The 22,567-nt window shown below is 35.4% G+C and overlaps 1 protein-coding gene and 1 long non-coding RNA gene across 3 annotated transcripts in view; one reads left to right on the forward strand and one right to left on the reverse strand.

Moving 5' to 3' along the window:
• Window positions 1-22,567, reverse strand: part of LOC113515205 (irregular chiasm C-roughest protein) — a 101,439-nt gene that overhangs the window by 13,698 nt on the left and 65,174 nt on the right. For both annotated transcript variants that reach the window (XM_052897459.1, XM_052897460.1), the window contains exons 3-6: window positions 4,251-4,400; window positions 3,579-3,762; window positions 2,043-2,237; window positions 352-546 (exon numbers count right to left, since the gene is read on the reverse strand). In XM_052897459.1, coding sequence (XP_052753419.1) covers window positions 352-546; window positions 2,043-2,237; window positions 3,579-3,762; window positions 4,251-4,400 — 724 coding nt within the window. The remainder of the gene's footprint in view (window positions 1-351; window positions 547-2,042; window positions 2,238-3,578; window positions 3,763-4,250; window positions 4,401-22,567) is intronic.
• The window catches only part of LOC128201209 (uncharacterized), a 28,950-nt gene continuing 17,730 nt past the window's right edge, over window positions 11,348-22,567 (forward strand). Inside the window, exon 1 of the long non-coding RNA XR_008253114.1 lies at window positions 11,348-12,031. This is a non-coding gene — a long non-coding RNA (uncharacterized LOC128201209). The remainder of the gene's footprint in view (window positions 12,032-22,567) is intronic.

A 22,567-nucleotide genomic window follows, 5' to 3' on the forward strand; every position in this document is an offset into this window, starting at 1 on the left:
CGCTAACGGGATACGCTGGCGGAGCACCAGTGAAGGGTGATGAGAATGAAAACAAGCCAGTTAGCCCATCATGATGAATTTATCAGGAATTAACCATGATAGTTTCCAGGGAGAACCGCGAGGAGGTCGACCTGGTTGGGTATATTGCTAGCAATAGAATTCTCAGTCTCTATTACTAACAATCCCTTTCCCCCCTATATTAACATATTAGAATCCAAAAAAGGAGCGAGCTTCGAAAATTATTTTATCGAAAATTTAATCGGAAATTCAAATTAACACAGTTTCTATATTGTTAACAAATGCTTACTAAAATTTTTTAATCTTCCCACGACGTCCCAAATGAATATTTACCTGTATGGTTCCTCGATACAGGTGCCAAGATGAGTTTAGGTCCATTAGTAGCTATGACCTGTCCGTTCCTGGTCCACCACACATATGGCTTAGGGTTCCCATCGGCTCTGCACTCCAAAGTGAGTGCGCTGGAGCCTTCTTCCAGGCTCGCTAATACGCTGGGATCAGCGCCATTTATAGACACTACTGGAGCGACTGAAATTTGATAAGTCGAATTATATAACGTTATTATTGAATGAATGAATGAATGAATGAATGGTTTATTTTCTCTTCACAAAAGATAGTATAACGTGACAACTTAAGGTACAATTAGATATGTAAGATCAATTTTGTGAGAGACTGAATGTAGATTATTATAGAGTACTCGTAAGTGCCATATGATTCGATGGGCCATCCTTTTCCTCTTTCGTGGGTACTGTAAGAGGCGACTAGGTGAACTTAATGGTCCAAGGATGGGCAACAGCGTCCCTATTAAAACATCACCAAAACTTAACTGTGGTTGTCAACCCGCTTATCAAGCGTGGCAACTATTAGCAGAACCCCTCTTATAAAAGAAGTCTATATTCGGCAGTTTTCTGCATACTAAGAAATACGCATGTGATATTACAGAACAATAAGAAGGAATATGAATAAAATTTAGTTTAAGGAACAAAATTGATACTTTCAACAGATCTATAATTCATACTAATATTACAAATTAATGTGAAAGTAAATTTGTTTGTTCAGTACCTGAACTAATCACTATGAAATTTGGCACACATGTTACTATATATAATGGGAGGGAGACTTTGTACAAAAGTCGATTGTTTGGGTACCTCTGTCCCATTCGTGTTTCTACCGTGAAGCAGTTGTGTTTGCATGGCTGTGTTTCGGTTTGAAGGGTGGGATATGGCTTGAATTTACTGGGTACAGAGGAATAACACCTGAGTCCTCAGGAATGGCAACGCATGGGGGGTATCATGGGCGAAACAGTATACTCTGTTATGTCCATGGTACTGCTCATGTCTATAGGCGATGGTTACCACTTTCCATCAGGTGGACCGTCAGCTTGTTTGCCATTCTAAGTTGTATAAAAAAAATGGAGAAACACATAGGCTACTTCTTATCCCAATCACGCATACAAAGTCGCGGGTAAATAAACTCAAACTATATTTATATATATTTCCCGTGATATAATATTATGTAAGTATAATAGATCTTTTATATATTTAATTATCACACACAGAACCTCTGATAAAAAAAAAACCTCTAAAATATGCTCTCAAACTTTGTATGTCTGCGTTAAACCATAATTCTTTATATGCGAAATACAAGGGAAAAACCCGAACCATTAGGAATGGGATTAAACCATTAGCATTGGGATTTTCAAATACCCTATATTAAAAAAATCTAATATAATGTTTCCATAGAAATGCTTCGAGAAAAACGGCTCAACTTTTTCATACTTATTATAATAAATAGTTATGAGTAATTCCTTTATAACTTTTATATTTATTATTTTGTCTTACAATTTCTACATCTTTTTAATGCGTAAATACTCATTTTATTTATTAAATAATACACCAAGATACATTTTATGCGTAATTGTATAGAACACTTTATTTGACAATTAGTTGACAAAACGTTGACCTGTTTTTGAGGCTCGATGCTCTATTTAAATATTCTAATATGATATAGGTAGTAAAACTTACACGTCACGTCGAGCATAGTGAAAGAGTCCCGGTAGTAAGGCGCCGGGTACGAGGGGTGGTGCGCTCGGCACGCCAGCTGGCGGCCGTGCGCCGACCTGGTGGCGCCCAGTTCTAGGACCGACCGCGCCGCCCACACCCTCGGCCGTTCCACCTCCGATGCGTTCGTTTGGCTCCACGCTGTTAATCTTTCCTTTTCTGAAATTTTTTATTAAATGTATTAATTATATATTGATTTTTACGTCTAAGGTCAAACATAAATCGACAACATCATTTAAAGGGAGTGTTTTACTAGCGAAATTTAATATTTTCACCAAAGAAACATTAAATCGTGAAACATGAATAAAAATGCAAACAAAAATAAATTGTAGAACGTTCTATACTAACACGGCGCATTCTGCAGTTGAAAATATATGTATACCTATATGCAATTCTCAAATGAACAATTAACAGCTGATATTATGATGATGCTGATTATTTTTAATTAATGAAATGTCCTAATATACGAATGGGATATGGCGTGAATTTACAGGGTACAGAGGAATAACACCTGAGTCCTTAGAAATGGCAACAGATGGGGGGTATCATGGGCGAAACAGTACACTCTGTTATGTCCATGGTACTGCTCATGTCTATAGGCGACGGTTACCACTTTCCATCAGGTGGGCCGTCAGCTTGTTTGCCATTCTAAGTTGTATAAAAAAAATATCCGAAGAACACAGATTGAAACGAAACAATAATCTTTTTTTTTCTTTACTTCCCATTTAAACATCGAAATAAAATTTGTTTATCTTAAATTCGCTATTTTCTTATCGCGCTATTCCAAATTTACCATTATCTACTCCATATTCATTACGCTACATTACGCACCCATAATTATACCACCAAAACTATTATATCAAATCCATTATAGTAATCAATCTTACGTGAGTAAGTAATAAGTAAAAGAAATAAACCTACTAACATTAAGTAAATCCTTAGAGAATTCAATATTTCATTAGACAAAAACTTTGTAGCGCCTAATGTAACTATAATAGCAAATATGTTCAATATTTACTATTATAGTTGTGCTAGGCGCTTCGATAGTTACTGAGTTAGAGACAGCTATTTTCATATTCGCCTCCAGACCCTTACGGTCTGAATGGAGTAAAACGATTTTCAAATGTTTCTATTGTTACATAAATCTCTCATTTCTTATATTATCATAACTTGTCGTATGCATTACTTAATTTTAAACTTTCGCATTGTTTACAATTGTTTTAGACACTATAGAGCAGTGATTCTCAACCACTGTGCCGCGGCACTTTTGTGTGCCGCCAAATTTTAAAAGTGTGCCGCCAAATTTTGCAATATTTAAAATTTTTGTCATAAACTATTTATGCAGTGTGTTGTAGTAAGTAAATAATTTTTATCTTTTTCTTTGTGTGCCGCCAAATTTTGAAATCGTTAAATATATGCCGCAACAAAAGAAGGTTGAGAATCACTGCTATAAAGACTTAACGCGATGGTGTGTGCACAAAATGTAGCCATTTCTCTTACCTAAATACCACTCGATATACGCAGGCGGGTTCCCATATCTGGCCTCACAGACGACCGTGGCTCTTGAGCCAGCCGGCACTGTGATATTTTGTCCTGGCATCACATGCGACCCATTGAAGAGTATTCTGGGTGATTGCGGAGGCACACGGACTGCCAATGCCGCGGGAGGACTGGAGAGGGCGTCCTAAAAATATAAAAAGTGACATATTTAAACAACTATTTATGAACTCTTGAGTATATTTCATGTTTTAATTATGACCACAAAAGTTTAATGATATTTAGGAACAGAATAAGAAATACGATCGCAAACATTTTTAATCAGATTTTTGCCATTTATTATTATATATTTTAATTTTATTTTTTATCGCTAACTTTGGAATATTGGTATTTTTTTTTTACAACACAGGGGGCAAACGAGCATGCGGCTCACCTGATGGTAAGTGACTACCGCCGCTGTACGGTGCGGTACGTTGTACGGTGGTGAAAATCAGCAGCAGGTATCAGTCCGAACAATTCCTCAGAATACTCCCCATGATAAATTCGGTAGAAGATGCACAGAGATGCAACATCTCTGCGCAATTTCAGTGGGTCAAGTCAGACAGTAAGTAAGTATCTATTGAGCGTATAATAATTTAGAAATTCAGATATTTGATTGCATTTTAGTGTATATACCTGCACATCATAATTGCTGGCCGTAACTTGACATTGCCATTGGCCATCGTCTAACTGCAGCGTCGCTGCGCGGACCCACAGCGAGCAATCTCCTCCTACAGGACTATTCTCGTTGGCCCACTCATATTTCCCGCGGTATATACCCACAGGCTGAAACAATAAAGAAAGAGATATCAAAACGCTGGCATATTAGAGTAATTTAAAAAAAATATTCACAAAAAAAGCATACTTTAATCGTAACAAAATGACTATGTGGCAAAGAATAAATCATCCAGGTAATAAATCCTCCTTATTACAAAAAAAGAATCTCAAAATCGATATAAAATGGGCAAAAGTATCGCGTAACGTACATACAAAATTCTCGAATTTATGAAATCGGTTAAAAACATGTATATACGAGGTTTGTCCGGAAAGTACGTATAAAAGTTTTTTAAAAATTTTATTTTACAATTATTCAGGTAAATCAATTTTATCCCCTTCAAAGTACTCCCCCTGTGACATAATGTACTTGTGCCAACGCCGTTTCCACTGTGAAAGGCTCCTTGAAAGTCTCTGGTTGTAGGTTTCTCAAATCATTTATGTCCCCCAAATGCCGCCCCCGAAGTACCAATTTGGTTTTTGGGAACAAGAAGAAGTCACACGGGGCCAAATCCGGCGATTAGGGGGGGTGTTCGGTCACCGTAATGGAATTTTTACTCAAAAACTCACGGACAACAAGAGAGGTGTGGGCAGGGGCATTGTCGTGGTGAAGAATCCAACGCCCCTCTCGCGCCAATTCTGGACGAACTCGTGCCACACGAAATCGACGTAGAATTTTCCATCAACTGTCTGGCCTGGAACGAATTCTTGATGGACAATCCCCCGAACATCGAAAAAAACAATCAACATTGTCTTGACATTTGAGCGGGATTTTCTTGATTTTTTTGTTCGTGGTTCCCCGGATGTCTTCCATCTTTGCTTTCACGGCCATTCTTGCCGAGTTTCGAGAGAAACTTGATTACGACGCGCTGCTCTTCAACGGAAGCGGGCTCCATGCCGACGGGGTTTCGTTAAGAGGTAACTTCACAGATGGCGTGACAAGCCAGTCGCACCGCACGGCGGTCAGACCAGAACTGAAGCATTGTTAGGGACATAAGGAAGGGGTCCTGCGCTTACCTGGCCTCCCCACTCCTCTTTCTCGCATTCCAGAACACTTTTATACGAACTTTCCGGACAGACCTCGTATGTTTAAACATAAAAATACCCTATGTCATGGAAAACCTGTCTAAAATAATAATAATAAACATAGCTGGCCATATACAATCCCATCAACTGATAGAAATACGTAAATAGTTTTTTTTTTAAATACATTCTTATTATAAATACAAAACGCCTACTCCAATACAAATAGACATACTCATGAATACAAATGCTATAGTGTGCGGGGATCGAACCCGGAATCATCGGAAGGTCCGGTTGTATGTTAAACGGCTACATCACCAAGATCTTCAAAAAGAAGGGGGTTCTCAATTTAGATTTTTTTTTCAAAAAAATAAAACCAAATTTTTAGTTCTAAAACGATTTGATAAATTCTTTTTTTTTTATCTGGTGTGAAGAATTAAATCTAGACCATGGAATAGTTTTGGCTTAACCCAAAATTTCCAGACTCGAGCCATTTAAGTTCGTTATCCGTATACACTGGCTAGATACCAATGAGTAATGATAGGTGAGAATGAAGCAGGTCAGTTGGCCCATCGTGAATTTAATAACAAACCAATCACGATGGTTTCCAGGGGAAACCGCGGGGAAGTCGACCTGGTATGATATATTGCTAGCAATGTGGCACCCATTAAAATCCATCATTTACAAGCCTTCTCCCCCCTAATTCTTACACTTCTATATAAGTAAGTAGGTAATATTATAATTTTATAAATGTGAAAGTTTGGGTGTTTGTAACTCAGTCACGCTTGAACGGATGAATGGATTTTAATGAAAATATTCAACACACGTAAAGATCATTATCCTAGATTAAAACATAGTGTACATTGTACACTAATGTATATTATGATTTAAATATATATAGCTGTATTCCGCGGCTTGGCCCGTCTGAACAAGTGTAAGTATCCTAATAACTAAGTTAGCATGTAACCTACCCATGTACCAAATTTAATTCAAATCCGTTTAGTATTTTTTGTGTGAAAGAGTAACAAACACTCATCCATCGAACCATCCAACGTTACAAACTTTCGTATTTATCATACTAATAGGATAATATTACTTATAATATGAATTTGAATATATAATACTAATATTTATAATATATATAATTATATATATACATATACATACATGAACTATATGCCTATTGGCCACGGTTATCACTTTTCATCAGGCGGGTAGACAGCTTATCTGTCATTCTAAGTTACATTAAAAAAAAATTATGAGAGACTCAAAATTTAATTATGTTTAACAGCATGTGTGGGTCGGTTTGTGGGTGAACTAAAACCTTCTATAAATGTACTTTAACTATTACACAGTTTTGTCACAATCTTTTAAATTGATAATTTATTCAAAAGAAAAAGATAAACAATGGAATAGCTATAATTAGTTTATGAGAGGATTGACGTTATTATAAAATAATTTTTATTTAAAAAAAAATCAATTTAATTCCCTTGAAAAGGTTTGTTGAAAGAAATCTCTTGTTGGAGATAAGCTCGCTTTTGTACTTTAAATTTAAAATTAATTGGTCCTAACATTTTTTTTTATTTATTTATTTACAAGAAACATGGTAAGTGTATAGATGTTACAATAAGTATAAGTCCCCATATTTCGCCATAATTAGGCATGCAAATATTAAAACTTAAAAAGAATAAATGTTAAATAAGTCATTAAAATTCGAAATGTTGTATAAAAAAAATACATCAAAAATGTCAGATACTTGTCAACAATAAAAAAGGAAGAAATGTCACTGTCAAATCATGGACTATTGATAACAGCTGCATTGTAACACGTTAAGTAATTCAAGTAGGTTGTTTACCTTTTTGTATCAAAAACTCTTGCACACTGTAAAAGGACTCCTCAACAAGCCAATGTTTTAATGAATCTGAAATTTTTTTAAATGGAAGTTCTCGTATACTTTTTGGTATTTTATTATAAATTTTAATTGTCATTATGTTCATGTAAATAAAGAAAGAATAAGGAGGTTAGATTGACACACCGTAAAGATTTTAATTTCAATCTGTATTATTTCTGTATAAAACTAATATATTGTAATAGGTATTTCTTTAAATTTAGAAACACACTCGTCACACGATCAATCATAATAATTTATTAAACTTGTTGGGCACGACTGTTAACTTTGAGCTTTACATCAAAGTTAAAACTAACCGCCCGCTTTGAAGTAATCTGCAACTTTAAACACGAGATTCAGCCTGAATTTGGATACGGTCCAAATACGCCCTAATCTATTAACAAGTACTGGTTATTAGTGTTGCCTAATAATCGATTATCGATTAATCGATAGTATTCATCTAAAATTGCCATGTGAGTCCGGCATAGGCCTCCCTTTCCTTTCGCGTGAGTATCGTAACTACTAGGAAACCTACCCTCAAAATAGAGGGAAGTCTGTGATCAGCAGTGAAGTGGTATATCATACCATTTCAGCCGTTAATTGTCAGTATTCGTCTAGAATAATCTAAACATTAAAGTAATATAAGAAAACGTGAAGAGTTCAGTTGTATAAATATTTATATTAATACTATTGATTAAAAAGTTATGTTCTAACAATTAATTGTGGAATACTATTGATGTTACCGGTTATGCCGATAGTCAGACAGAATAAAAAAAATCATAATAACTCATGCTAAAGGTAATAAATACACATAAAGTATAGTATGGATCAAATTGTACAGTCATAAGACATTAATCAATCGAAAGTATAAGATACTTTGTCAGTTATAAACGATTACGAAAAGTTAATATAATTTTCATTATAATTAAATATTTTTACAAATAATCAGGTGTAATATTTTGTAACTGAAGTAATATATAAAATTACACTAATTAAGTCATCATATCATCATTATACCAGTCTTTAACTGTCCACTGCTGGACATAAGTCTTCCCCTAGGGAGGGTTTTGCAAGTGGTTGCCACGCTAGGTAGGCGGATTGGCAATCGCAGTTAGGCTTTGGATATGTTTTAAAAGGGACGTTCCTACCAATCCCTCGTCTTCCCTTAGTCGCCTCTTACGACGCCCACCGGTAAGGAAGAGATGACTTATTCTATGCCGGGACTACACTAATTAAGGAATATTACAAAAAAAATACATATTTCACTAATAAAATACAAAAGGCGCTCTTATCGCTAAAGCAATTACTCCTTTAGGTACAAGTGAAAACAAAAAATGCAGTAACTACTTGCATATTGTCGATTATAGAATCGATTGTTATCAAATAATCTAATTCGATATTCCAATTAACCGATTCATTAATAATCGATACTAAACGATTATTAGGCATTCCTAATTAGTATATTAAGACCAATATGTACTCGAGTAAAGCGTTGATAAAATACATGCCGATGGTAACGATCCGTCTTTAGATAATTTATCGTAAACTAGAGAAAATCGTCATTAGGGATAGAAATCGTTGATATATCTAATTAATAGCTCACAAATAAATAACATTACTTTGGCCTTTGGGAGATTGATTAGATGGAATGCGATATTAGATACTCATATCGTATATCAGAGTGACCTTGCCATTAGGTTCTTGTTATTTATGATCGGTTTTTCTATACGCACACCATAATAATATACTACGCTTGTTTCTTTAAGAGAGAAGGTTACTGATTCTACTGTATGTTTTTGTAGGTATGTTACGCAATATCTTCTAAAATTATAAGTTTATTATAATAATTATATTTTATCGACAAACTTTATTCACGTGTGTGAAGAATTTTGTAATAATTTAAATCTGGTTTTTTTTTAATAAAAAACTATTGCAAATCGACTTAACAAGATGTAAGCTCATTGCTAGCATTTTTTTAATGCCTGATAAGGGAATGGTAATCCCGCCTGCGCTAACGGTATACACTGGCGGAGTACCAGTGAGGGATATTAGGTGAGAATGAAAAAGCAGGTCAGTTGGCCCATTATGATAAATACACGTGGAATTCAGCATGATGGTTTCCAGGGGAATCACGTAGAGGTCGACCTGACAGGGTATTCTGTTAGCAACAGGACTAGTAGTTAGCATTATTACCAACGCTTCCTTCCCCCTCAATTGCTAACATTATACCATGGCACTTCCTGGAAAATATTAACTCCTAGTGAATTTGTCACTATAAGCCAATTGATCTAAACTTCATTCTCGGAAGAAATAGATTGTTAGTAATAGGAATCTAACAGTCATATTGCTAGCAATATGCCTTTTTAGGTCGATTTCCACGCCATTCTCCCTGGAAACTATCTTGGTTAATTTTTTATTAATTCGCCACTATGGACCGACTTCCTTACTGGTGCCCCGCCAGCGTATACGAACAGCGCAGGTGAGGTTACCATTTCATTATCACCCATTAAAAAAACTTCACTCTCAGTCCACATCCACCAGAGGGAGACTTTGTAGAAAAGTCGATTGCATGGGTACCTCTGTCCCATTCGTGTTTCAACCGTGAAGCAGTCGTGTTTGCATAGCTGTGTTTTGGTTTGAAGGGTGGGATATGGCGTGAATTTACAGGGTACAGAGGAATAACATCTGAGTCCTCAGGAATGGCAACGCATGGGGGGTATCATGGGCGAAACAGTATACTCTGTTATGTCCATGGTACTGCTCATGTTTATAGGCAACGGTTACCACTTTCCATCAGGTGGGCCATCAGCTTGTTTGCCATTCTAAGTTGTATTAAAAAAAAATAGCGCAAAAAGGTTTGTTATTCGACTTTTATCCGTTTGAAAAAACCATCCACATTTTGATATTTTTTTAGATAACCGTCATTATTAAAAACACAAAGTTTCGACAACGGTACTGCACGACGTATTAACAAATTCAAGCGAAACGTCTTCCAAATGGCACGCTCCATTGATTCTAAACAAGTAATGAACAATTTGAGGTTGTTACATCAATTGGACCACCTGTGCAAAACCACTCAATTAGTAATGCGACGAATCAAGCTGACTCGATTACTGACTTCAATACCAGCTGAGTACTAGGGTATTCGATTACTCAATATATTAAACTCAGGTACATAATATTCGAATACGATTTTGAGTACCTAATGTAATCGAATATTACTCGTGTAATTCAAATTTTCCATTTCTGTTTCAACATTTTTAATAATATTTTCTGTAATTACTAAAAAAAATTTTTAGATTATTGAACATTCATTTCTTTCATAAAAGTGAACTTCGGAAATTATTTGTAACAGTGCTCAAATTGATAAAGTACTCCAGTCAAATCGAAACCAGATCAAGTATTTGAATACTTGTCCGCGTCCTCAGACTCGAATCAGGATTCGATAATTTTTTTAACGTATACCAAAATAGTCGAATACTAAAAGGTTGACTTGACACATCACTATGCAAAACCATTCAAACGTGGGAAGCCCCACAGTGCCCCCCGATACATTTCACAGTTAACTGCGTAATATGTCGTAAACTTGTAATTTTGTCAATAAACTTCTTGAACCTACTCGCGTCATTACTTTCCTTTGCCTAATGTCCTGTCTGTTATTTGAAGCAAAATATAATCATACACCGTGTTAAGGAAACGCTTTTGAAGATGAATTGTAAAATAACGTAGGTAGGTTCGATATAAACGCAAACCGACCGTGCCGCGATAAATTATAAAATTGCCCATCGGATAAAGGGTGAAAACAAAATATACACTTGTATAAAGACGATTTTAAATTTCCGGGACGATATCATGGGATATATTATACATCATTAATAATTCATATAATATTAATAATATATAATATTAATAATAGATATAATATATCATTTAATAATTTTCATACCATAACAATAAATCAATCACAATGATTTCCAGGGGGAACCACGAGGAGGTCGACCTGACAGGGTATATTGCTATCAATGTGGCTACTAATCCTCATTACTAACAATCCCTTCTCCCCCATAATCTTATTATATTATTTCGTGACAATAATTTCTATGCTACACTAAATTACAATACCGCTCAAGTAACCACTTATCTCAATTTTCCCTTCTAAGATTTAAGAAATAATACGCATGAAATTAAGAAAAACAACTTACAAGTGTATACTATATACTATATACATACACTAGCTCTTTATCAGAAATTCCGTTAAATATTAAATATGAATAAACCTAAATTTCAATTGATACTAGTTTTGAGATACGCTGTTAAGTATTAGTAGCTCTTAGTGATGAAAGCTAGTATACCAACGCGTGTTACCATTAAAAAAGTATGGGATCGAAACAAGCCGTATGAAAAAGCTTCAAGTGGCTCAGCCAGTAAGGAGGAACGTTCAGAATTTCCCTGTGTGATAAAAACTGAAAACTATCGGCCAAAAGAAAATAGTGGCCAATATGAACCGAAAGGATTGAGCATGAAGTTAGCCGTAAAGTTCAAAGAACTGCTGAATACTGGGGATGAAGAATTCTTTAATTTTGACCCCTCACAAGCAAACGGACTATAAAGCAAACTACTCACTAGATGGAGCAACTAATGATGCCCACAAATAAGTTACAAGTATATGAAGAATTAATGAATTACAAATAATCAACAAAAAAACTCTGGAAAATTCCATATAATATTACGGGTAAGTTCTTTATACAAAAGTGGGAAATAACTGTTCAAATCTCAAAGAATTATTGAAAGGAAACTTTAAAAGTCATGTGCATTGTACTTCCATTCTACACGTGTTTCTCCCGCCAACCAACTTTATTTGATCGTGAAGCTATGTTTGAATTTGAAGGGATATGCAGTGAAATTTATAATGTACTAGACAATCTCCTGTATTAATGATTATGACAGTGATTTTATTTTTATACAACTTAGAATGGCAAACAAGCTGACGGCCCACCTGATGGAAAGTGGTAACCGTCGCCTATAGACATGTGCAGTACCATGGACATAACAGAGTTTACTGTTTCGCCCATGATACCCTCCATGCGTTGCCATTCCTGAGGACTCAGATGTTATTCCTCTGTACCCTGTAAATTCACGCCATAATATCCCACCCTTCAAACCGAAACACAGCCATGCAAACACAACTGCTTCACGGTAGAAACACGAATATTAACTACAGAGGATTAAATTGTTTATTCGTGTTTATAGCTGAAGGCCACCACTTTCAACCAAGAAGGACTCTTATGCTGTTCCAAATTAAATAAAAAAATGAATCCATATACTACCAACACATTTTAACCGTCCGCACAGTTTCGCCTTCGGAACGAGCACGTAGCGTGACGAGCTCGTTTTCGGGAGCACAAACAAACAAAACAGAGACAGTTCTCTGATTAATACCGATAGAAAACAATACCGGCGCAATATCCGGCGGGGCGGGGCGCGGCTCGTGTGCGCGCCCGCTCCATATATCGACACTGGAAAGACAAAATGTATTAAGCGCCATTTAGTAAATTTTACAGGAGAGCCAAAAAATAAACGAAAAAACAAAATGAAAGCTAATATAAACTATTTCAACAGATCTTCAGGAAAAAATAATAATGTTTTGTTGAAATTTTCCCTGAAACCCTGAAATTGAAATTATGAATGAAATTAATGAGAATCGAAAAATTTTATGGGCAGCAACCCTTTTAACACGTCATCAAGCCTAACTGCAGTTGCCGGGGGGAAGTGATTGTTAGTGATGGGGAGATTAGTCTCCATTGCTATCAATATACCCCATCGGGTCGACCTCCACGTGGTTCCCCCTGGAAACTATCGTGACTAATTTATCGTTGAATTCTTCATGATGAATCAACTGACCTGCATTTTTATCCTCACCTATCACCCATCACTGGAACCCCGTGTGTATCGATAGCGTAAGCTGGGTATTATATTATCATACCATTTTCACCCATTAAAAAAAACTGCAGTTGCTAACCCGCCTGCAAAGCGTGGCAAACTTAGGCTTATGTTCAACAGTGGGCAATTAACGATTGATATGATGATGATAATAATAAGTAACATAATAAATATATTAATCAAAATTAATTCTCTGATTAAATAAATTAATTCAGTACAGACAAAAAAAAAAAAACAAAATTCAATATTCTTTATCGAATAAATTGGTATTTAATACGTTTTGCCTTTCCAGCGTCGATATAATACGCGCCCGTGAGCGGTTGCTTTATGAACCGTGTTTAACATCTGTTGAATGGATTTCGTTTTCTACTAGTTTGGTTAATAATAGTCCGCAAAACCTAAAAAATCAGAAGCGAGACGGATAGAAATAGAAACCATGTTTCGCATATTTGTACCGGCCAGCCATAACTGGCATTCAGAAATAGTTCTGCTTCATGTTTCTACGTATTTGTACAGAACTTTTCTTGAGCAATGGAAAAGGGGAATTTTATACTTAACTTACACGTAAGGTATGCACCTGTCCCATCTATCTATAATATATATATTTCATATACTTATTTCAGAAGTGGATAGGGGCGGGTATATCGAGTCCACCCCATAATACGGGCAGTGCTTTCAACTACTCGCAGCCTTACAATATACGAGTATATAGGCTTTTTTTGAGGGCCCAAAAATATCAAATGAAAAATACTTTTAAATATTCCAATGCCTATTTTATTTCATGTGAGGAGTACAGATCGTAGAAAGAGAATGCTATATTTCCTATCCTTATCCCAATTATTATTTGGGGTCGGCGTAATATGGTTTTATCCATATTACAAAAATATTTGGCTTATAGTTTTACGACCGGCCGCTTGCCTGACGTCAACCCTCTTTGAGAATGCATTTCTTGGTGGTTTCTGCCACCTACGATATGGAGGAAAGGATTGAGGAAAAAAGGAACAGTGCTATATACAGTACTGTATTTAATCTATGATTAGGAGTAATACTAATATTGATTGTCAGGTTACACAAATTATGGGACTTGCGTCACATTACTGTACGTAATTATTGATTCACAAAATGTCATAGAGTTTTTTTAATGGCTTTATGGCTTTGTATAGTTAGTTTTATTATAATAAATAATCTACTTGATTGATAGTGAGGTGAAAAATTTTTACACGCAACCAAAGGGACTCTTATCTTAAAATCCCTTAGTACATGCTCAAATTTAAAACTCAACCTTCGCTGCCCTGTATGGCCAACGTAGTGTGAGACGAACCACCATTGAATATAACGTGACCTCAAATACTTTCCTTATAATAATTAGATGCGGATTATTTAAAAGCCTAACGCGCTTGCTAGGCATGTTGGCAACCGCAGTTAGGCTTTGGAAATATTTTAAGAGGGACGCTACTGCCCATCCCTTACCCTCCCTTAGTCGACTTTTACGACAACCACGGGAAAAGAAGGGGTGGCCTATTCTATGCCGAGACTTTTTATTTCTTATGCAGTGTATGAAAGAGACCTTAACCCGCTTTCCAGGCGTGGCAACTGCTGGCAAACTCAGGTCTATATTCAGCAGTGGACAGTTAACGGCTGTATTCAGTAACTGATAATCAACAAATGAAATGGTGGAAATTAAAGTGATTACTTATTCAGCCACCAGAACGATTAAAAAACAAGAACCAACTATTTTTTCTTTTAGTATATTTTCAAATTTCATTTTAAAAATCAATAATCTATAACACCTATTAAAGGTAACTTCTTATAGTCATGTAAACAATAAATCAGACCTCTGTTTCCTAGAGAGAACGGACCCACGTGCAATAGATCTCATTGCAAACAGGGATAACCAGCAACAAACCAACCAAGCTATATTTCATGCTATACTCGGTGGAGTAGGTCTTAAAATAAATAATTTATTGAGATGAAATATATTTCAGATTTTAAATTAAGAACCCAACCTTGCTATGAAACGTGACGTCGTTTAAAATTCATAATTTGTTATGGATCACAGATCTTAAAAGAATGTAAAAAAATTGATTCGATCATTAGACATTTTACCGATTAATCAATTGATGTATTTATTCATTTATTTTTTATTGGGCACACTACAAATAAAGAATGTGTCCCACAAAAGAAAGTTCCTTCAAACATGGAAAAACCAGTTATTTTAATTTAAAAACTAAACTAAACTAGAAATGATTTTGATAATATTTCTGTAAATATAACTGTTCTGTAAATAAGTTCTGTAAGAAAAAAAAAAAGAATTTATCCAAATTGGTTTCAGAATTGACTGAGCTATGAGGTAACTAACATAAAAAAAATACACCTTCTTTTGAAGTCGATTGAAAAATATTTGGAACAAAAGGCGACTTAATGTTAATTTTTCGAATCGGTTTATAAATTACAAAATTCTGAGGTAAGAAACATACAAACATCTTAATTATACAATATTATTATACCTGCTTGTACACCAACTAGTCCATTCCCCTAAGGTAGTCTCAAAAAGATTGCTTTCAGCAATAAGACCGCCTTACTACTTATACAACTGTATCGTTACATTTATTAATTGTCTTGCTTATTTGCTATATTGTATAATGCAAATAAAGTATTCGTTTAAAGTATACTCTTCCTTTTTAAAGTCGGTTAAAATGATGGCACAACGCACAACAAGGATGGGCTCTTAAGTTATTGACTATACAACATTCTTCATTTAAATGGAATCTATGTGCAGCTGCCATTGCGTAATAACAAACAAACAGACAGAATGCAAACACCATCAACTTTTGCTTATTTATAATATCCGTAGCATGTTTCCGTGAAAGTATTCCCAATGTGCATTTCTTTTTCCGTTACAATTTTATTATAGTTTACGTTAACGTTTCAACCGACTTCAGAAAGAACAAGGTTCCCAATTCGGCTGTATTTTTTTATGTTTGTTACGTCCTATCGATAATGGAAACGATTTGTAAATTTCTTTTTTATCTGAATGGATTTGATTCTCTTTTTTTTCTCACTTTCCCTTTAAACTTAACCTTGCTGGTTACTCTGCTCGAGTCATAGTTTCATTTGCTCTTCTTATACACTATAATTGTTATAGTAATATGTATGTATTTATTTATGTATGTATATTTTTTTTTATTTAATATATTATCTGTATGAGTATATTAGTCTAATTATATATTTCGGCCATCCCTTCCTGTCCCTTGGGTGTCGAAAGAGGTGGCTAAGGGAGGGCGAGGGATGTGTAGCAGAGTCCCTCTTGAAACATCTCCAAAGCCTAACTGCGGTTGCTAACCCACCTGCCAAGCATGGCAACTACTAGCAAAACCCCCTAAGGGGGAGGCTTATGTTCAGCAATAGACAGTCAAATGCTGATATAATAATGAATTGCCTTAAACTTTAAATAGAATCGCGATATATATGATATTATTTAAATAGATACAAAAGAATAATCCAACTGCATACAGACATTGACAAATACTAAAATTAGTCGTTATACAAATTGACACAACACTACCAATCCAACCCTCTTATTCATCTGTGCTTTAATCTCTATGCAAATACCCATATTTCACTACCTATTCACCATACAACACGGTAATATATCATTATTTTCACCTTGCATCATGCACGGTACGGTACATACGCTAATACTGAACGGCGCACTCACAAATTACCCGCTTTCATATGCCTATGATTAGTGATGTGCCGACTCGATCCTTTTTAGTAATGGATTATTAAGATACCAATCGAATAATAATAATAATAGTATTCGGAATCCTGACACAAATTCGAGGACTCGGACTAGTATTCGAGTACTTATACGGATATTCGTGTACTTTTTCATGTGTTTTTAAAACTTTTAATAAAAATAATAAATATAATTAAGAAAAACTAATAAAATGATACAACAGAAATATAAAACATATAGTAAATTTGCGACTTATATTCGAATGTATAAATGTATACACTCTTAGCCTGTATTCGAATGTCGTATATCCAAATTATGTATATTGAACACTCGAGTGCCTCAGTATCTACGAGTCGAGGCGCGTCACTATTATGAATGGCTTTCGAAATAATGAGTAGTGTTTATTCTGTACTGTGTAATAATAAATTGATTATGACAAACCAATCAGGGTCACCACGCTGCGCGAGCGACCGAGGATTGTGCGTGGGAACAACAATAGCATTAAGGTCGAAGGTTACGTTTGTCGAGTCGTCTTTGGATTCTTGATCTCTCAGGCACTAATATGATTGACAAATAGTCATAAAGTTGAATAGCGAGACTAATTTGTTTTATTTTAAACTCGAAAACTGTTATTATATATTTAATTATTTTATACTCTTTTGACCTCCCACTAGATGCGAGTGACAACCTCAAATACTTTGCATGGAGTCAGTGGATATAAGTAGCTCAGAACCGTTCCTAATGACAGTCTAAGCGGGAGGCCTATACTCAGCAGTGGGCAGATAGATAACGACTGATGTGATGATGATGACGATGATAAGAATGATGATGATACTTTTTGACATAAATTCTATGACCAGTATATTATACGGTTATATATTTTTATGTTTTTTTTTACCTCATAGTTCCATCAGTAACAAACTGATTTGGAAAATTATATTTTTTTTTATATATAAACGGTATACTTTCAGATTAGTTCTTAGATATATTATCAAAATCTAGTGAATAGTTCAGTTTAAAAAAAATGGATTTAACACAACTGAAATCGGTTTCTTTTTTTATAGATCACAATCTTTTTTAAGTTTAAATAAGAGGAATCATCCCTGTAAAAAAATTGCATTGAGAAAAAATTTATTAAACAAAAAACTTTAAAGAGTTTTGTATAACACTTAGAAAAATAAAAATTCGAAAGTTTGTAGGAATTATATTTCTAGAAAAATATATTTTTAACCAAAAGCAGTATCTATTGAACTCTTGAATATTGCTTTTTTACCAGCTTTTTTTAGCGGCTACCGTCGCCCACGAACACCTGCAACACGAGAGGGGTTGCTTGTGTTGCCGGCCCTTTAAATGTTTGTAAGCACATTTTTAATTCCCCATATTGCTTATATCCCCATGCTTATAGAACTTCCTCTATTTTTTGGGTTCTTGAGACTTTTAGTTCAAATATTAACTTTGATCTAGAAGAATAATTGCAACTTAATACTTTTATCTATAGTAAAAATCACCTAATCTATTATCAATAGCGAATCTGAAATTCAGCTACATTACATTATCCTACTTTGTTAAAAGGGAGAGTCGATATAATTATATTAATATAATAAATCAGAAAGTTTGAAATAATGGATGAATATTTGTTACTCTTTCACAACACAAAAAACACCGAATGAATTTGAATGGAATGTGGTACACAGGTAGGTCATATTCTATTTTTTTTATACAACTTAGAATGGCAAACAAGCTGACGGCCCACCTGATGGAAAGTGGTAACCGTCGCCTATAGACATGAGCAGTACCATGGACATAACAGAGTATACTGATTCGCCCATGATACCCCCCATGCGTTGCCATTCCTGAGGACTCAGGTGTTATTCCTCTGTACCCTGTAAATTCACGCCTAAACATCAGCATATCAGCCGTTCATTGTCTGAACATAAATCTCCCCCATAAGGGGGGTTTTTCCAGTAGTTGCCATGTTTGGTAGGCGGATTAGCAACCGCAGTTAGACTTTAGTGATGTTTTAAGAAGCATGCTGTTGTCCAAAAAATTGTTGGCCAAAAAACAGCAGCGTCTGCTCTATCTATCTATCAACCATTATATTCCCCTTAGTCGCTCTTACAATACCTATGAAAAAAAAAGGAATATATGCAAGGACCGTTCTATGCAGGGACCACCCGTCAACTTAGCACATAGGATATTTTATATACTGATTCACGCGGGTGGTGCCGCGAGATACAACTAGTCGTCTATAAAGTCACTGTATCTTATATAAAAACATTTCACCGACCGCAATCCTTTTTTCCGCAAAATTCAAGATTGAACATTCCAAAAATATCATCACAAAGGGTTCACCTACGCGCACTTACAATATGCCGCGCACAATGGTGGGATCGGCTTTGTACGCATGGCCCATTGAATTAGCTATAGGCACACCGCGAGCCCAAGGATGCCAGCGGAGCCCTGTACTAGTGGAATGCATGAATGGAGCTATTAATGATTTACATGAGCTGAGCTGAATCATAATTATGTTATCAAGAAACTCTTTGTACCAAAACAACAGATGTGCGAATTGTGAAAGAATAAATTAGTTGTTTGTGGGATTGAATTAGGGAACAAAATTATTTTCTTTATTCCCAAAATAAATGAGGTTATCGGTGTTCTATAGGTTATCGGTAAAGGAAACTCGTATTGCTTTAAATATAAGCACGTGTACATTTACAATTGTATTATACAAATACTAGATGTTTACTGCGGCATCGTTCATGCGGCATAATTGTTCTGTGAATGAATTTACAAAGATAGCTACTTATGTAATTAGCTAAAATATTTAATATGTAATGTGTATGTATGTGTGTGTGTATGTATAATTAACATCGTTACACTATTGTATTAGGTATAATATCTGTAAAAATAGTGATAAGTGTGGATATAAATAAATAAAAAAAAATGTATTCTGTAAAAATTTTAGAAAAATTTTGAATCTACCAGAGTAACTCACGTGCTTTGCTCGCGTGAAATATGATAAAAGATATCTGAGCTGTGTACTAAAGTTAATTTAAATCTAAGATCACGTGTTCATGTAAAAAAAAATTAGATCTAATTTATTAATATATTATTAAAAAAAAAAACGATATCCTTACAATAATTACAGTAATGTTACTTAAAGTATAAAAAATCCTATTAAAGCTAATAAATATAAAATACTCATTTTTTATCTTCCTTCTATCTACACGTGCGAAGTCGGGACGGATCGCTAGTCTACAATATTAAAATAATCGTTCCATGCATGCTTGGCTGCCCAATTCAATATCTACTATGTAAATGCGATGCACCTAAACAAATCACAGATAAGTACGAATATCACGGTGCGCCGTCGAAAAGACGTCATTCATTCGTACCCCCTTTATTTTAAGCAGTACTTATTGCTTTCATGCTCCCCCAACGACTCATGAATAGAAGCCTTTCTGTCTGCCGGCTCTCAAGTACATTAGCGATGTTAATACGCGATACGGGGCTCATGATCGATTTAGTTATTGAATGGTTTGTTGTTCTGACGTGAATGGGAGCTTTAAACCCCATGAATACTTATACGATGTGAATCAGAGTGATTATGGGGTTTTGTTTTGATATTTGTCATTAGAGCAGATGGCGGTATAATCCACCTGTGTGGGGGAGAAAAGGGATTGTTAGTAATGAGACCTAAGGGCCTACCATGAAATGTTTTCCGAAATTTAGGAGCCAAACGAAACAGAAATTTGATGTTAAAATTACATAATACATGCCGTTTGGAAATATTAAAAATGTTAAAATATTGTTCCTTTGGACTTTTATGATAGGATGTATGACGAACGAAATGTTAAACTCCATTTATTGGTCCGATTTTGGTATAAACAAAAACACGAAATTGAGTTCGTAACTTTGGAATTTCATTTCATGGTATACCCGCTAATCTCGTTATTAGCAATACAGGTCGATCTCCACGCGGTTCCCTCTGGAAACCATTGTAGTTAATTTTTGATGAATCTATCACGACTGACCAACTGAGCTGCTTCGTCCTCACTTCTCGTCCTCATCACTGGTGTCTCGCAGACCGATAGCGCAGGTGAGGTGATAATCCCATTTTCATCCATTAAAATAGTCCACCTGTGTAACACCTCAACATTGCGTGTTTCGCCAAATCAAGTGGCAGTGGGTTAACCATAATTCACTTTTGATCGTCCAATAAAATGGTAGTTTGTTACTACAAGGCCCTCTGTTTATTTATATGTATTCTAATATGCATAATTTCGAGTGTATTACGACGTGGTAATTAAATTCTCATTTAGTTACAATGTAGCGTACTGTTGATTTAAAGCGCTTAATATGCAATATAAAGGCTATAAATCCAAAAATTTAAGCGCTAGTATTATAAAATTACTAATTGATCCCGTGACTTCGTTCGTGTGATGGTAATAAATAGCCTATTTTCTTTATTACGCCAATTACTATCCGTTAGTTAAATTTAATAATGAATTGGTGGAGCTGTTAAAACGTCAAGAGGTAACTAACAAATAAACAAACTTACTTTATTATTTATAATATTCTTAAACTAACTCACATTTACAGATTTCTTTTTCATACTATTATTATGTATTACTAGCAATATCCCGCGACTTTGCCCGCGTCATTATCAGTAAGTTTATAAAGTATTCTACGTGCTAAATTAGGATATAACCTACACATGTACCAAATTCCATTCAAATGCGTTTAGTAATTTTTGCGTGAAAAAGTAACAAATATCCATCCATCCTTACTAATATTAAAAGAATTTTGTCATTATTTTGTCATGCAAGAGAAGCCCCAGTAGGAACTCAGCGAATTTTTAATAATTCCTTTAGTATAAATTACTTTTTATTTTTTCAATGGATGATAATGGAATGGTAATTCCGCCTGCGCTAACGGGATACGCTGGCGGAGCACCAGTGAACGGTGATAGATGAGAATGAAAACAGGCTAGTTAGCCCATCATGATGAATTCATCAGGAATTAACCATGATAGTTTCCAGGAAGAACCGCGAGGAGGTCGACCTGGTTGGGTATATTGCTAACAATGGGGTTCTAAGTCTCCATTACTAACAATCCCTTTCCCCCTAGTATAATTACTTAGTGGTGGGTAATATGTAGCTATTGAGAAAAGGGTTTGTCAGTAATGCGAACAATCAGTTCCACTGCTAGCAATATACCCTGCCAGGTCGAACTCCTGAATTTCTGGTGTATTTTTTTTAATGGGTGATAATGGAATGGTAACCCCACCCGCGCTATTGGTATACACCGGCGGGGCACCAGTGAGGGATGATAGATGAGGATGAAGCAGGTCAGTTAGCCCATCGTGACGAATTCAACAAGAATCGTTCACGATGGTTTCCAGGGGTAACCACGTGGAGGTCGACCTGTTAGGGTATATTGCTAACAGTAAGGCTGTTAGATCCTATTACTATCAATCCCTTCCCCCCAATTTCTGGTGTATTCATCACGGTGGACTAATTAACCTGCCTTTTCATCCTCGTCTATCATCCCTCACTGGTGTCCCTCCAACGTGTACCGTTAGCG

This window comes from Galleria mellonella, unplaced genomic scaffold (genome assembly GCF_026898425.1).
Source record: "Galleria mellonella isolate WM207_F2 unplaced genomic scaffold, CSIRO_AGI_GalMel_v1 utg36, whole genome shotgun sequence".
Taxonomy (NCBI): Eukaryota; Metazoa; Arthropoda; class Insecta; order Lepidoptera; family Pyralidae; genus Galleria; species Galleria mellonella.